At 37.0% G+C, this 16,420-nt stretch overlaps 1 protein-coding gene across 3 annotated transcripts in view; it reads left to right on the top strand.

Annotated features, from left to right (window-relative positions):
• Positions 1 to 16,420, top strand: part of PTPRN2 (protein tyrosine phosphatase receptor type N2) — a 649,793-nt gene that overhangs the window by 214,124 nt on the left and 419,249 nt on the right. For all 3 annotated transcript variants that reach the window (XM_084509497.1, XM_084509495.1, XM_084509496.1), the window contains exon 4: positions 11,132 to 11,249. In XM_084509497.1, the coding sequence (XP_084365623.1) occupies positions 11,132 to 11,249 (118 nt within the window). The remainder of the gene's footprint in view (positions 1 to 11,131; positions 11,250 to 16,420) is intronic.

Raw genomic sequence — 16,420 nt, 5'->3', positions numbered from 1 at the left:
TTTTCTGGGCTACAGATTTTGGGACCCAAACCACAAGCATTTTGGAATGAGAGAAGGGCAATTTTTTGTGTTTCCAGTGTTGTACTGGGAACAGCTAAGGAGGACTTCATGGAGCTCTTGGACACCTCAACTCTCAAATACCTTTGCAGGGACATTTGTTCAGAATTTCATTACTAAGGAGCAGTGATCTGGTCAATGAAACACAGGTCTTACATTAAATAACAATATGTTTTTAAAATATGTGCAATAGCTTGCTTTTTACTTTGCATCTTTTGTTGTGAATTAGCTTAAACTGCTATCACAGCAATCAGATTAATTGCTACAAGTTTCATCTGTCATGACTGTTATAAACAGAGGGTAGCACTGTTGATAATTAAGGGTGCATTACATTTTCCAGTATTATTTATATGTGCCTGTTGGAGTAGTTTGTAGACGAATAGAATAATCAATATTCCCTTCTTATTACATTTACACCTCTCTTAAAAAAAGAATTAATATGCAGGCTTTGTTTTCTTAATGTGGGAGAAAAATGCATGTGACATTTAACCAGGATACCCTGAGGAAGTGGAAAACAAGGCACATGAATGTTCCACCACATCAAAAGTATGGTAATAGGTAGTACTCAATTATCTAGAAACATATCACTATTTCTTAATGCTAGCAGCCACTGATCAGAAGACTTATCTTCTGTAACAATACTAAGTGAAAGAGATAAATATAAGCTACACCACCAATGTTTTTGAAATGCTTTAATGTTATTGCTGTTTCACTTCATTGTTTGCTCCAAAGGAGGTTTGCTGCTTTGTATGCCATTCAGAACTACTGATGGACAAATTTCTGGAATTAATGGTATTTTTGAAAATGCATTCACTTTCTTGATTGTAGTTGCTAGTCCTTAAGTAGTGGAAATACACCGAAGTGAAGAAAAAAGCAACTACCTGCTGCTCAGTTAATGACACATCGCCACAGCTCCTGGTGGACCCCATTTTTCACACCACTTCTTGTTTACGCCAGTGCAGCTCTGTGGTACCTGAAAGAGCTTGCAATGCACAGTACAATGTTAACCCCTGAAATTGTGCTGTGGTATATTCATTTTGCAAACAGAGAAGTGAGTCACTGGGTTGGTGTCATGTGCAAGTTGAAAGGTGGATTGGGAAGAGGGCAAAGGCTATCAATCCCCTGATGTCCATGCTGTTGGTCTCTGGTGTGGGTGCTAGCACTATGTGGCTTCCTGCAGCTCCAGGCTCTGTCTCAAAGCCCAGTCCTTGCCCAGAGCAAGTACTTTCTAGTTTTTATGGAGCACAGTGCAGTTAATGATAGACCTTCGTGGTATAATCATGGAGCTATTTCAGGATATCCAGGTTGAGCATAGAACACACAAAGGAAAACCTAAAAATCGGTGGGGTAAAATGTCTCCCAAGAAAGTTAAGATTGTTATATTCCCTTAATATGTTTCAAGTTAGCATTATTTCATTGTGGCATGTTTGAGGCATTTTTTTAATGTCAAAGTTTCCGTAAATGCCATTTAAATTTAGATTTATATAGTTGTATATATAATTAATGCATAAGATTGTTACAAGAAAAAAAATGATGACACTTTTTGAAGTGATGTATTGTGAATGGACATTAGCTAGAACTGTGCTCACGAAGATTGAAATTTTAGGGACTTTTAGTTCATACCTTTATGGTCTAGCTCTTCCACTGTAAATATTTTAGTTAATAGAAAAACTTATTCATAAGCACCGCACATTTTAAGTATTCAGAGATCATCCCAAAAGGCAGGAAAGGAGCTAAAAGGAGCCAGAAATCAGACTATATGCATTTGACAGAGCACTGGTGTGAATCTGTGAATCAGCACTACATCAGTTGACCAAAAATATTATTAAAGCTCACTGAGGTATTAACTGTGTGAAACAAGGGAGGGAAAATGTACATCAGGTAGTAAACCATGTTTGTCAGAGCTTCTTATCCCAAATCTTTTTCATTGTTGGCTAAAATAAGTTAAGTAATCTCATTTTTACCTGTGGACATCAGCTAGATACATGGGCGGAGACTGCTCCTTAACTGCCATGTGGTACAGTAATTTGTTAAAAGTAACTGGCTTGTAAATCAGAGACCTGAAGTGCTCAGGCCAAAAATGCCTAAATTAAAACATTCCTGACATCCCATGTGCAGTAAAGTGTATTGTATCCTGCGGTTCATTTGTTGGAAGGTGTAAACCCACAAAGCTTACGTGCACAAGAGAATAGAAAAGAAGAAGTCTTCAGGCTGAAATGCCACATTGCCTTCCTGAGTTTCACAAACCCACATAGGGTTCATTTCTATACGTGGGGTGAATTCAAAATGAAACCTGAGGAACATTAATCAGCTTTTTTGGGGGAGCAGTGTGACCTGCAGATTGCTTGTCTTTGCTTCAGGCAAGCCAACTTGGCTAACACACTGTCCTGGAAACCCCCCCCAGCTTTCAGCCACCAAGGTCTTTGCAGGGTTCCTGAGGGAACCCTAACTTCTTCAACTGCTGTGTTTTTATTAATAACAATACCAACACTAACAATTATTGTTATTGCTGTTGTTACTGCTGTAGCAAGAGACTGTACAAATGCTTCCAATATATGACTTCCTCCTGGAGGAGTTTGCAGTCCAGGAGAAATGACGTAAAAGTGAAAAACGGAGGATAAAGTTTCACACAAATTACATAGAGTTATGGAAGTTTCATCTGCCTGTCATTTAAAATTATCAAAGATTTATTTTTTTCTCCTTTAATTTGCATTATTTTTGATACAGGATAGTGTACAGTGAGTAGGAGACTGAAGGCTTCTGCTAGAGAAATTGTTTCAAGTCAGACTTTATGTCAGACTTTACTGTTACAGACCATGAATATACTGCAGAAGCCTTTAGTCTGGTTCATGCTAACATTCCCTCTATACTGTTGTACAATGATCTGTACGTTGGTCTTAAAGACATATCAGAACCAAATGCCAAGATGCATTTGCAGCTGCAGACATTGCTGTAGTGCCCAGTGTTGCGCTCCCATATATTGACTTTATATATGTGCAATTGCAAGCCAAAAACTGATTTTTCACAGACATCAGTGAGCGTTCAGCAGCTACATGAAATGGGGGTGAGAACCACTATGTGGATCTGAAAGAACAGTTCTGCTCTGAGGCATTTAAAAATACATGAAGAACTGCAGATCTGAGATGAATTTGCTAATATATGTGTAACCTGTATAGCCACATAATTTTATATACTCATTTAAGTGCCAGGACATTTCTGACCAATTTTGCCTTGTTACAAGTGATGTTTTAATTCCCAGATTGAAGGCACTTCAAAAGTCCTTCCCCAGGAACTGTATTTTTCATGACAGTAAGGCTGTCATCCTACTGCTAGCATGAAATGAAATGGAAAAAATGAAATGGGAAATAAGGCTGCTGACTTTATATGCATTTTTAACTACTATTTGGACAATATCTCCATTCTTAACTTTGTATGGTCTAGTATTACAACCAATTTCCACATATGAAAAAGATCTTGCATTATGAGGTGGGTGAATGGAAGTTTAGAGTGGTGTAAGGTGTCTTGGAAAGGAATAATAAGAAAGAAAAAGGAAGGAGAAAGGAATAAAAAAAAGGAAAACAATATTTTAACAGAAAAAGGAAAGATCACCACTCTGTAATTTAATAACAGACTGCAGAGGATGAATGTGGTAAAGGCAGCTGTTTCACAGTGTAGGGCTAGAGTCAAGCTTTGGGGGATAAATCTGGAATACTCACATGCTCTTTGATGTGTTTGTCAGCTGGCCCAGGTGGGTTCAAAACTCACTGAAACAAGCAAAGCAGGCTCATCTTTATTTTAGTATCATTACTTTAGATACATTTGAATGCTTCAAGGAGTAACAACATTGAGGAAATGACAGCATAGTCCAGGGGCAGAAGGGAATGGAGGAATAGAAGATGCACCTTTACTCACCCTATATTAATTCATTTGTTTTTTGATAAGTATGTCACAGCCCAGACATCACAGAGAGCCATTCAAGTTAGAGATGTAGCTGACCATGAATTAATTCTAGGCTGAACTTTAATATAAAATTGTAACCATGAAAGAAGTTTCCTTTTGCATATCTTCCTAAAATTATTTCCTGTGAACAGAACCATCTGCTTTCAAAGTTGAGGGTCATCAGTTTGCGAAGAGGATTATATGACATAGTGGATAGCATGGGATTTATGTCAAGGATCGCAAAATCCTTTTCATGTATCCGCTCTGTTCTAGTTTTTGGAAAGTAGCCTATTCTAGTTGAAAGTTAGATGACATATTTTACATTATCATATTATTCTTTTATTACTATCAGCTCTAGTGGCAGAAAAATCTTATGTAACACTTAGAAACTTTATCTTGTATAAACCAATTATTTGTAGCTGTCTACAAGAGATGAAATAAAGGTAAGGAAACATTGCATACTGAGTCCTGTGAGAGTATTTTATAATCTTCTTGGCAAATGAAGCACTCATTTGGCTTTTTCAAATAATAGAAATTCCAAAAAAAATGAAGAGAAAAACCTTCCCTCTACCTTCTGGGATAGTTACTTAGAGTAAATTAAAATCAGGGCTGTAAGAAGATCATGCTAGTAATTTAATTCTATGGAGATTATCACTTTTATGTATAATAAAACAATATATGAAAATTTGAAACTGTAATCCTTAGGCAGCCCTTTCATCTGTTCTTTCAAGTAGAAGCTTTTTGCCTTGTGAGTGTGAGTGAATTGCTGCTGAATTCAGCGACTGAAATTCTTGCATATTATAGAGAAGCTCCCACTAGAAGCTCCAAAAGAGGGCAAAAAACTCAGCAGTGTGAATGTGGTACTCAGCACTACTGCAAGGGAATGGAAGGGGAAAGGGAAAGATACAACAACAACAAAAAATAGGTTATAGTGAAAGTTGGTAGTGACCTTTACTGTGCGGAGGTGGGTTTAACTTCTCTATTATTTTTTTTGCCATTAACCTACTGTTGCAACTTGTATCTCAAAATTGCTTTGAGAAGTATTTCTATTTTTCATTTACCGTAATGGCATACATCAAGATTTTATCTGTGGTCTGCATCCTTAGTTAGAAAAAACAATAATTGAAAGAATGAATTTTAATACACACACCAACCTCAGTATTAAAGCTGCAATTTTGTCTTAGTCCTGAAATGTGAACATTACTGGGCATGTCCTTGAGATCTGAAAATGGAGGTCTGGGATGAGAACAAGTGCAGATCCTCTAGAGGATGTGGAAAGACAGCCTGCAGAAAGCCACGTCTATACGTTGACCTGTCTGTTGTGAAAGCAGGGAAGAAAGCCAATCATTCCCAATTCTGCAGACATTCTGACAGCTCAAGTAGGCATTAACAATTTGCAACACATGGCATGGGGGGTGAAACTCTCTGAGCTCTACAACTGAGAGTTTCTTGGCTGAAATGAAGTAGCAGTTGAAGGTAGCTCAGAGAAAAACCTATTTTATCATATGCTGCACAAGGACAAAATGGATAATAAAACCAAAAAGTGGAAAAAAATTAATGTCACAATTGAAAAATAATAATATGTTCTGGCTTCAAGTGTGAATACTTCTGAGGTTTTTTTGGCCTTTTTATACGGGGATTTTCCTGACAAAGAAGGATCAGGTTTGAGTATATAGGTTTCTGCCAATATATAATAATCTCCTGTCACTTTGAATGGACTTGATATGTAAAAATCATTTTGTTGCCAAAATATTGATGCAGAACTAATCATTTTGGATTTGAAGTGGCACGAGAGCTGGAAGAGCCTCATCATGTTAGGCTGTCAGGCACAGGTCTCATTGAAAGTGCCCGCAGATCCCTGAGCAGCCTGAGCATCCTTACCCAGGCTGGCTGCTTGGGACTACAAGCAGGAAGATTTGCATGGCCAAATCCTCAGGTGCTGAGAGCTGTAAGTGCTGCAAAGTAGTTAAATCAAATTCTACTGATTTACACCAGAATGCCTTTGCTAAGTTAAAAAGCTGTCATTTTCTTGCCTAGGCATTAAGATTAATGAAGATTTTTTTGTATCAGTAATTTTGTTTGTATCAATAACTCTGAGTTAGATTAAGTTAAGAGGGAGAAGTAGCAGATGAGTGTTTTCAACAGTTGCTAATTAATTTGCAGGCACTAAAGATGTGGTCAGGTACATAAGGAGAGGCATCAAGTTGCTCTAAGATGAAAAACAGACTCAAAACCACAGGAAAGGAAGCCATTATGTAGAAAAAATTGAACAGCCAAGAAAAGTAAAGACATTTGAATATTGATTATTTTTATATATTTCTCTGTAATTGATATAGTGGCAAAACCAGTGAAGCGAGTTAAAAATGAATTGTATGATACATGTGAAAAAAACTTTGACTTAACTTTTGGAGGCAGAAGCTAGTATTATCTTTGCCACTGTGAATTTGTGAAAACTGTTTTCTTCACTATCTTGCTTTCAATTTCATTTCAATTAATAAAATGATTATTAGACTCTACATTGACACGGCGCTGAACATAATGGAGACCTAGACAATGCTAATTTCATTATTATTTTTAAACTTTTGGTAATTACAGTCATTGTGCAGTGGAAAGAAAAGATCCAGGGAGATCCCTGATGATGATAATAATATCTGGAGTAATTTCATTGGCTTTGATGTTGGAGGAGTTGTGGACTCGAATGAGGGTGGAAAGGCCTTGCAGAGGGATCTGGATAGGTTGGAGAGCTGGGCGATCACCAACTGCATGAAGTTCAATAAGAGCAAGTGCCGGGTCCTGCACCTGGGACGGGGAAACCCTGGCTGCACGTACAGACTGGGTGATGAGACGCTGGAGAGCAGCCTAGAAGAGAGGGATCTGGGGGTCGTGGTAGACAGCAAGTTGAATATGAGCCAGCAGTGTGCCCTGGCAGCCACGAGGGCCAACCGTGTCCTGGGGTGCATCAAGCACGGCATCGCTAGTAGGTCAAGGGAGGTGATTGTCCCGCTCTACTCTGCGCTGGTGCGGCCTCACCTCGAGTACTGTGTGCAGTTCTGGGCACCACAGTATAAAAAGGACATGAAACTGTTGGAGAGTGTCCAGAGGAGGGAGGGCTACGAAGATGGTGAAAGGCCTGGAGGGGAAGACATACGAAGAGCGGCTGAGGTCACTGGGCCTGTTCAGCCTGGAGAAGAGGAGGCTGAGGGGAGACCTCATCACAGTCTACAACTTCCTCGTAAGGGGGTGTCGAAAGGCAGGAGACCTTTTCTCCATTAACACCAGTGACAGGACCCGTGGGAACGGGGTTAAGCTGAGGCAGGGGAAATTTAGGCTTGATGTCAGGAGGGGGTTCTTCACAGAGAGGGTGGTTGCACACTGGAACAGGCTCCCCAGGGAAGTGGTCACTGCACCGAGCCTGTCTGAATTTAAGAAGAGATTGGACTGTGCACTTAGTCACACGGTCTGAACTTTTGGGTAGACCTGTGCGGTGTCAAGAGTTGGACTTGATGATCCTTAAGGGTCCCTTCCAACTCAGGATATTCTATGATTCTATGATTCTATGTGCAGGTTGGGATTTATAAAGGTATTAATGTCTTGTATTTGCTGCCTCTACATGATCACAATTTTTTCACTTAACCCAATAGAGGTTACGGAATTTCAATTTAAAAAACAAGAAAATAATTCGACTTTGGGTTATGTTACCAAGAAGGGTAACTACTTGTGGGTAAGGTTTCTACCTATAGCTTTTTTTTTTTTTTTTTTTTTTTTTTTTTTTTTTTTCATGGGGACTCACAACCATCGGTGCTGTTGAGCTGAGAACAATTTTGTATCTGCGTCATTTCAGTGGCCACCAGTCTCCTTCTCTTGCTCACGCATCGGCATTGATTGCTTGTGAGAACTCACAGGTAGGACGTGCAGGTGTGGGTGTCCCCCCGTACTGCTCCCCATTAGTGACATGGAAGTAATGTGTGTACAAGAGCACCACTGTGATCCTGCTCAGCCAGTGGAGACAAATTGTTATAATTGGGTGGTAAGCCGGGAGTGGGTACTAGGTGTGATGCTGAAGACAAAGGGGACAGGAAATCGCCGTATGGCATCATGTGCCTCTTCCCAACCTTAATTTTGATTGCAGCTGTCAGCGTGGTATTAGAATTCTTGAATGTGCTATTCTATTGAGCTCAGTGTGTGGGAGAGATGTTTTTTTGTAACTGAAACAATGCTGGAAAATGATTGGCAGAAGGTTGGCTTTAGAAGCAGTTCTGGAGATAGTTGCATAAGGAGCAGCAAAGTTCACCAGTTGCAGAGAGGAGACTTCCTTGATGATTTTGCATGCATTTTTCATCCATGTGTTCTGACTCTTATCTGAGCTATAAGTGCTGGGAGATACAGTTGAGAAGTCATAATCCCTTAATTCTAGTTTCTTAAACTCTATAATAAATACTCTGTTTTTCTTTCATCTGTTTGCTCTTTTAATGCCACAGTTATGTTCTTTTTCGGTGTTAAGTACTGTTTGCTTGTACTGGTTGGAAATGCATTTTGAGAAAATGTTAAAATTGTGTGTCAGGAGAAAGAAAGTACACCCAAGTTAACAAAAGACAGTTATGACTACTGAGAATTGGGAGTGCAATGCTTTGCTGTTCTTTTTTACCAAAAACATTCTTTCATGGAGGCATAAAGACCTACCTAGCTATTGACACCTCTGTCTGCTCCTAAATATATTGCTCAGGACTGAGAGAGATTAATTTCTTATCTTTATGCAGATACTGCAGATGAATTCTTTCATGCTTTAATTTCAACAAAACTCTTGAGAGTGGCTCTGTGTGTTTTTCTTCAATCTTTTCAGTAATTACTGAATAATCTTTAACGTTTAAAAAGGCTAGTATTGGCTTAGAGTTGCAAAATTGAAACTGTAGTGATTTTGGAAACATAGAATAGTACTTTTATAGCTATATATATATGTATACGTACTTTATCTGAACTTATTTGTTGTACTTCTAAATTTGAATGTTATCACATTTCTTGTCCTGGATGAATTTTTAACATTAGTAAAAATGTGTAATGCTAGGCAACAGAGAAGTAAAGTGAAACATATATATATATAAATATATATATATATAAACCTCCATATATATATATAAACCTCCAAAATAAATTTAATAACACTACGCCAAAATAATCATAGGTGCGTAGTGACTCATTTTTGTGTATTCACAGAAGAACTTGTTCTGAGCAGGCTTAGATTGAGATTTGTGAACTGATTTGAATCCATCTACTTACATGGCACATTTGAAAAGGTGAGATTTGCATTTGAAAAGGATGAATCAGATCTAAAAATATCTTGGAGATTCTTCCCCCTCCCAAGGGTCTGGAATCATCTACTGTAGCCATTAACATCTGACATGATTTCAGATGAAGTGTTTCCTCAATAAACTTGAGTAATATTTTTATTTAAGAAAACTGAAAAGGAACAAAAAGCAGGTGTCAAAGAACTTTTTTTGTTTGTTAAATCCCATGCATGCTTACATTACTTCTGGATTGTGTATTATTATTTTCATTACTGGAAAAAAAATGAAGTTTGTGTTGCAGTATACTTATATCTTTCCAAAATGGGAACTTTTTTCCTTAAAACTTGTCTAAATCCCAGACAACTGCACAGACTGAATACTTCCTCAGCCTGTTTAATCTTACACCCAACTTCATAGAATCATAGAATCATTAAGGTTGGAAAAGGCCTTCACTGAGGCTGAAAATCTAATAAATTTTGAAGTTATTTTACTTCTGCATGCTCCCAACTGTCTCCTTTGGCAGAATGGACAAATTTCCTGTTTAAGCTTCTTTTTTAAAATCCAGGCTTAAGTAAACAGAGAATGAACACCACCTTAATACCCTGGAAAAATCTGAAGAATATAACCCTTTTTTTAATAGCCCGCTGGATAAAGCACTCAGCCAAGAAGTGAAATGGCCAAGTTCTGGGTTCTGCTGAGACTGATGATGCTTTTGCTGCATCCTAAGAGAGTGCCTATACCAACACTTCTGTTGTTGACTGAATGGCGCTGAAGTTTATAGCATGTGCATGAAATAGTGACTGAGCCAGAAATTCCTCTTCTGAGGCTGGTTCTAACAACCAGATGCATCCCTTCCCATCTGCAGCTAGAGAGGATTTTTCTTTAGGCACTTTCTTACAGTAAGATATTAGCAGGATCACCAAATCTGGAACTTTTATTAATATTCATTCGGGGGTTTTGTGGTGGTTTATTGCACGTGGCATAAAAGCAGAAATTCTCCGCAATTATGTGATATTTAGTTATTAGATAATTACAGAGAATTGCATGGGCAAGTTCTATGAACTAAAGAGTTACTGCAACATCTAAAATCTACAAATCAGATAACAATTATGTTTGGAGTTATATCATTATTATAAGTGAGATTGGCAGTGATTACCATGAGATTGGCAGTGCATGTAATTAATAAGTAATCACTGGAATTTGCCTTCATAGTTGCACTTCCCCCTTGCTGTAAAGTTCTTTGTCACAACATTTAAGTATAAAGATAACATAAATTGCCCTCCACATGGTTTAGATTAAAACTCAAAGTACTTATTTCTTCTGCGATACTAGCTCCTTAATAGTGTAAAAGTGTAATTTTATAGAGAGAGAGAAGAGAAGGGGCAATGTGGTGTGAATGAGGGAGAAGTGATGGAACCACCTGTAGGAAGCAACTATTCAATGAGTACTAGCATCCAGTTTTAAAGCCCTCTGCCTTTTAATAGCTAGCTAGTGAGATAACTCTTCTCCATAGGTATTTCCAAATATTTTTTTTTTTTTTAACACACACATATATATATAAAAGCTTATTTGTAACTAGATAAAATTCTATTAAGAATCAGAATCTTTTAAAATCTCATCATGTCTTCTATTCCTTCCATTTTAGGAAAAGTTTGATTAATAAAATTTCTTACAGTAGAGAGGAACCTGTAGTTCACTGCTGGATTCACATTGAATAAAGCTTTTTTTTTTTTTTCTTTTTTTAATTTTATTTTTATATTGTTAATATAGGGCATATTATTGCCAAACTTTAAAGTTACTAAGCAGTGTTTTGCTTCTTTGTTTATTTGTTTGTCTTTTTCATTATTTATCAGGTTTTACCTGGAAAGATGATTATACGCAGCATGTTATTGGTCAGGAACTGTCAAACATTCACAAAATCCACAACAGACACCCTGATATATTTGTATCTGAAGTATCTGATACAGGAAGGTAAGTCTTCAACAGTGTTTTTGCATGGTAGGTTTTGGGGAGGTTTTGGAAATGATGAGAAACAGATTGGTTCAGAAGCTGAATTAAATACATCACTAAAATACTGTGTAGGTGACAAAAGGAAACGAGTTGTACAACAGTACTGAAAACATGGTTAGGAAAACAGCAGATAGAATGAAATAAAATACTCAGTCCTGTTCTTACGATTATCATCAGATTAAGAAAATATGTCTTCTATTGTTAACTTAGGTGTCAGAAAACCAAATGTCAGGTCTTTTATCCTGTTCATGCAGTATCTAGTCACAGTTCAGCCAGCTGTACTTATGAATGGCTTAAAAAGGGAGGCTTGTACAGTAAACATTTTAATCTGGAATAAGCCAACAAAAAGAAACAAAGGGAATAAAAATTAGATTCTGGGCATCCACTTATATCTTCAAAATCTTATTCTTCCAATACACAGTTGTAACTGAAGGAGGACTCTTGCAGGATCTTATGGCAGAAAAGGCTGGGACCTTTCTACCTGTACTTTACATTATAGCAACCATTTTCCTTGTGGCTTTACTGAGGGGGCAATTTTTACTGAGGGGCAATTTAACTGTTATTGATGGCAAGAGACACAACATCTTTAATTGCATAGAATGATATGGATGTTTTGGATGTAATGTCATCTTCATACACAGACACGTATAAATTTACTCTTTTACCTGTTATATTATGCCCCTGCAGTCTTCAAGTGCAACCCAATCACGCAAACCCCCAAAAGGAAATTTTAAAAGGTGTAAAATTTTAGAAAATGTTAAAAATGGGGAATTTGGCTTTCTCGTACATGGTTTTATGAAAAACAATCTCAAAATCAGTGAAATTCATAGCAACTCCTTTTTGCTAGAAAACTTTCTTCATAGTGGAACAAAGCTTAAGCTTCTAGCCTCAATGGCAATACATTGGTTGTTGGATCTTCATATATTGCAAAGAAGATGAAAATATTTCTGTTCTCTTTTTATGGAAAAAAAAAAAAAAAAAAAAGGCAGCTCTGTAATTGAAAATGCCCAGCAGCTTCATCTCTGTTTATGTCAGTTTGTTTTGATTTAGTTCATAGAATTTGACCCTGTATTTTGCATATATGCTGATTCTTTTAATGTAAAAGAAACAAAAGCATACCTTAAAGTTACAGTGCTGTATACTTTGGGAGAGCAGTAAGGTATAAGCGTAACTTCAAGAGACAGTAATCCATAATTTATCACAAAGCAGATAACAACACATGGTAGAATCCATAAATCTGTTCTCACTGCACAGAGGCACTAAATGCCATTACTGCATGGATTAGTCTCTGTACCTGGTATCAGAAATGATTTTGAATATCTTGGGGATTTTTTTTTAATGATTGTACCTGTAACTTTTATTCATGGAAGTAAGATAAAATAGGCCAGATTTCCACAAGAACAAAAAAAAAATGTATAAGAAGATACGAAAAATAATTTAGGTTTTATACTGAAAACAGATGATCACTTTCAGAAGTTCCTGCTGAGATCAGGTTTGAACTGGTTTGCATTTTTAACTAGAACTATACTTAAAAAAAAAAAAAAAAAACACAACATTTTGTGTATTGGCACTTTAGGAACATCAGACTTTCAAATGTGTTCCACTTATAGCTGTTCCCATTGTCGATAGATTTTCTGAAGTTACCAAGCTGTGCCTCTGAAAGCATTATCTTATGTGCCAACAGTTTAAAACATTAATTGATTTTTCTGGTTGTCCATTTGCAATGTATTCTGTAGGTCAGGGAACAGTAGGAACTTTTTTCATGGCTTCTTATAGATTCTAATAAAAAGTGCTGTATGCTTAGTGTGCTCAATACACTTGCTAAAGTATTATCAGACAATAATTAAATAATTAAAAAAGCAACTTAGTGTAGGTACCTCATTATCAAAGAAACATTATGGCAGGGAGACCTTTTATTAAGGATAAAGTGTGTAATAAGACAATATGAAGTCATATTAATGAGTCATTAATCCCCACAGAGTTAGTGAGAGCAAGAAAATAGACTCAGACACTTGAAAGGTAAATTGACTTAGGCTAAATTAGTGCGTATGAAATCTGATGGAACAGAAGACATGGATTTCATCTTAAAAAAAAAAAAAAAAAAAGGAAACTGGGAGCTTGTTTTCAAGATGAAAGTTCTTTCTTTGGTGGCTAACTGGAGTGTACATGGTATTTCTCGGGCCCTTATTAAATTTCAAAAAAAAACCATTCTTGAAAGAGGATCCAAGATAAAGGAAAAAAATCCATTCTGCACACTGGGGATAAATGTCAGTTGTGTTCATTGGTGCAATTAGGCAAAACCACAAACGTTTCCAGCAAGCTTCAATGTATAAAGTGGGGTATAGCATTATTTCTATAATAAAACCATCATTAAGTCAGTAATAAGATTCTCACAGTATTAAAAGGGAGAAACTCTTTATTCTAAAAAGTGTGGTATCTATTAATAGAGAGCATTCTAGAAAAGCATTATATCTGAGGTGCAGAGATTCAGATATTTCCATGTAAAAGCTTCCAATGCCCTGTTTTTGGTAGGATAGTATAATTATTTCTACGGATAAATAAGTAAGTATATTATTGTCTTTATACACTGTAGTTCTTTGTATGCAAAGTCCTTTTTTTCTGAATAAAATAAAACTGAAAATGCTTCCAAATAAGTGCACAACAAGAACTCAGATGACAGTCATTTCTTGTACTCACCAGGTGTTTTAACATAGTCCTCTTTCATCCATTTTCTACTATCACTTTGTCAAATTTAAAGGAAATGTTTTAATTCAGTTACAATAATAGCTCATTTAATGCATTTTACATTCTGTATTAACAAGGTGAACAACAGTGATATACTGGTGAACTACAAAGATTTTAACAAATCTTTCAGAGGTATTTGAAGGATTTTACTAAAGTTGCCATCAATTGAAATGTATGCTTTATCAGTCTTTTACATTTTAATTGTTATTTTTTCAGTTTGTAGGATAAAATATTATATCTAATATGGAATTTAAACACAATTTTGAGAGAAATTGCTATTTTCTTAAGAAAAAATGAGAAATCATACACCTCAGATTTTGCTTCTACCACCAGTGCAAGTGATTATACACTGTAAATAATGGCTTGAAAAGCTAACCTAAATACTGTCTTTTATCTGTGCATTCAGTTCCCATTAGCTCCAGTGGAAATCCTCAGGGCAGAATTTGGTCTGGTATTTCTGTTTTTCCTTTCTTTTCAAAGTTAGTGAAGAAAGGCAAAGATAGATGTTGGAATTAATTGATAAATGAAAGATGAGTGCATGAAACTGGGATGCCTTCTATGATGAGAGCCTCTTTGGATTAGTTCATCTCTATTGAAGCAGAAAGCATACTGCCCGTCTCTTTCTAAAAGTGCAGAACAGTTTTAGCCTGGCGTTAAGTTGAAAAGGAGGTGGATAACGTTACGTGCACATCCACCCTCCATAGAAAGGCAGAATTTAGAACTCTGCAATAAGAGAATAATATGAACTGCAATAAGAGAATAATATGAACAGCACGAGAAGGAAGCAAAGTTGTCAAGTTCTCTATACATGTAGTTTTCTGTGCAGAAAACTTTATTTTCCTAGATTTTGTTTACCTGTTCGGTAACTGGTGGTTCTCCTGGAATTGCACATGGTTGCAAAGGCCAGGCCATGGCTCTACCCTGAGGCAGGCTGAGTTCTTGGCTTTCACCTCCTGAGGAGACCAAGCTGCGCCAGCCGGGGTGGCAGGCCTGATTCAGGCCTCCTGCCCCGCTGCCTTAGCTCCATGATGCATTTGTTTCTGCATCCAAAGCTGTCAAGTTCCTTGCTAAAGCAGAAAAACTAAATTTTCCCCACTCACAAGCTGCCTCTTGGTGGGGGTGGATGCTTTTTTCTGGTTCTTCAAAGTGAGCAACCCTGCGAGCACTATTGGTTGCGGTGCCACCACAGCAAATTAGATTATTAATTACATTTATCAGTATTAAATTAGCCAGGACACGCATTTGATACAGCTGTGAACATTGAAGGAAGTCTAATACTTTGTGCATGAAGTAATATAATTAAACCCAAGATTTGGAAAATAAGATAAAGGTACTCTCAAGCTGTGCTCCCAAATGAGCACCATGACGTGAACTAGTGGAATAAAAGTTTGCTTACAGTAGTGTGGAGGTGTTGAAAGTGAAGTGATGCCTTGTCTTCCTAATCTGGAAGGCTCCTCCACCTGGAATTGTTCTTCACTGAAGTGTGTGGGCACATAGGTAGGAAATGGTGACAATGGGAAAAAGGTGAGGTGACCTTTTTCTGCATCCCTCAATATGATGTGACGCTCGCAGGCAATGAAACAGATTGGGGACCCTCCCTCTGCTGTCTTGCATGAGGAATGAAGTAGCTGCTGGTGTTGACATTTGAATTATCATCATCATTGACATGTTGTTGAGATAGATGAGGAGAGCTGGTAATAATTCAGATTCATTGCACACAACATTCTGAAGCTCATATAAAAGCTTCTACACTGCTGTTGGTTAATCACCTTTTTAGCTTTTATTTGCAAATGTCACCTAGATCTGTTTAAAACAGTCAGGAAACACTGCTATTCTATGATTCCCAAGCACATGAGAAGATCAGAAGAGATACTTTCCCCATCTCATTATTCCCTCATTAAGTTTCTTGCTGGAGTTGACTTGCTCAGTTATTTCACCATGTTCAGGAGTCTTACCATATTCTGTAAATTGCTGTGGGGCCCTAATGGTGTTGATTTCTGTCATCATCCAGCAATATTTTGAAGTATAGGAGCTATCTTGTATCTTTTTTTGGGGTGTAATTTAATCATGCATAGTTTCTTTTTACAAGTGTTTTCTTCTGAATATGACTTGGCCTCAAAGTAGGCATTTTATTTGATTTATTGTTGGATCATTAACTTTGATTCATGAAATAAATTGTTAACAGTGATTTTTTTTTTACACTTTCTGCTGAAACATTGAATTTTCTGTACTTTTGTGGTTGTTAAGCTTTTGAATGCCTTTTTTTGTTTTGTTTTGTTAAGAACTGCTGAATAGAAGTAACTTCAATGTTTTGCAGTGTAAAACATTACCTTTTATGTTGTGCACATTGTATGTTGTGCGGGCTGGTAATGTTCTTTCCTTTGCTT

This window comes from Aythya ferina (assembly GCF_964211825.1).
Source record: "Aythya ferina genome assembly, chromosome: 2".
Lineage (NCBI taxonomy): Eukaryota > Metazoa > Chordata > Aves > Anseriformes > Anatidae > Aythya > Aythya ferina.
The sequence above is the reverse complement of the archived record's forward strand: the minus strand, read 5'-3'. Positions and strand labels throughout refer to the sequence as shown.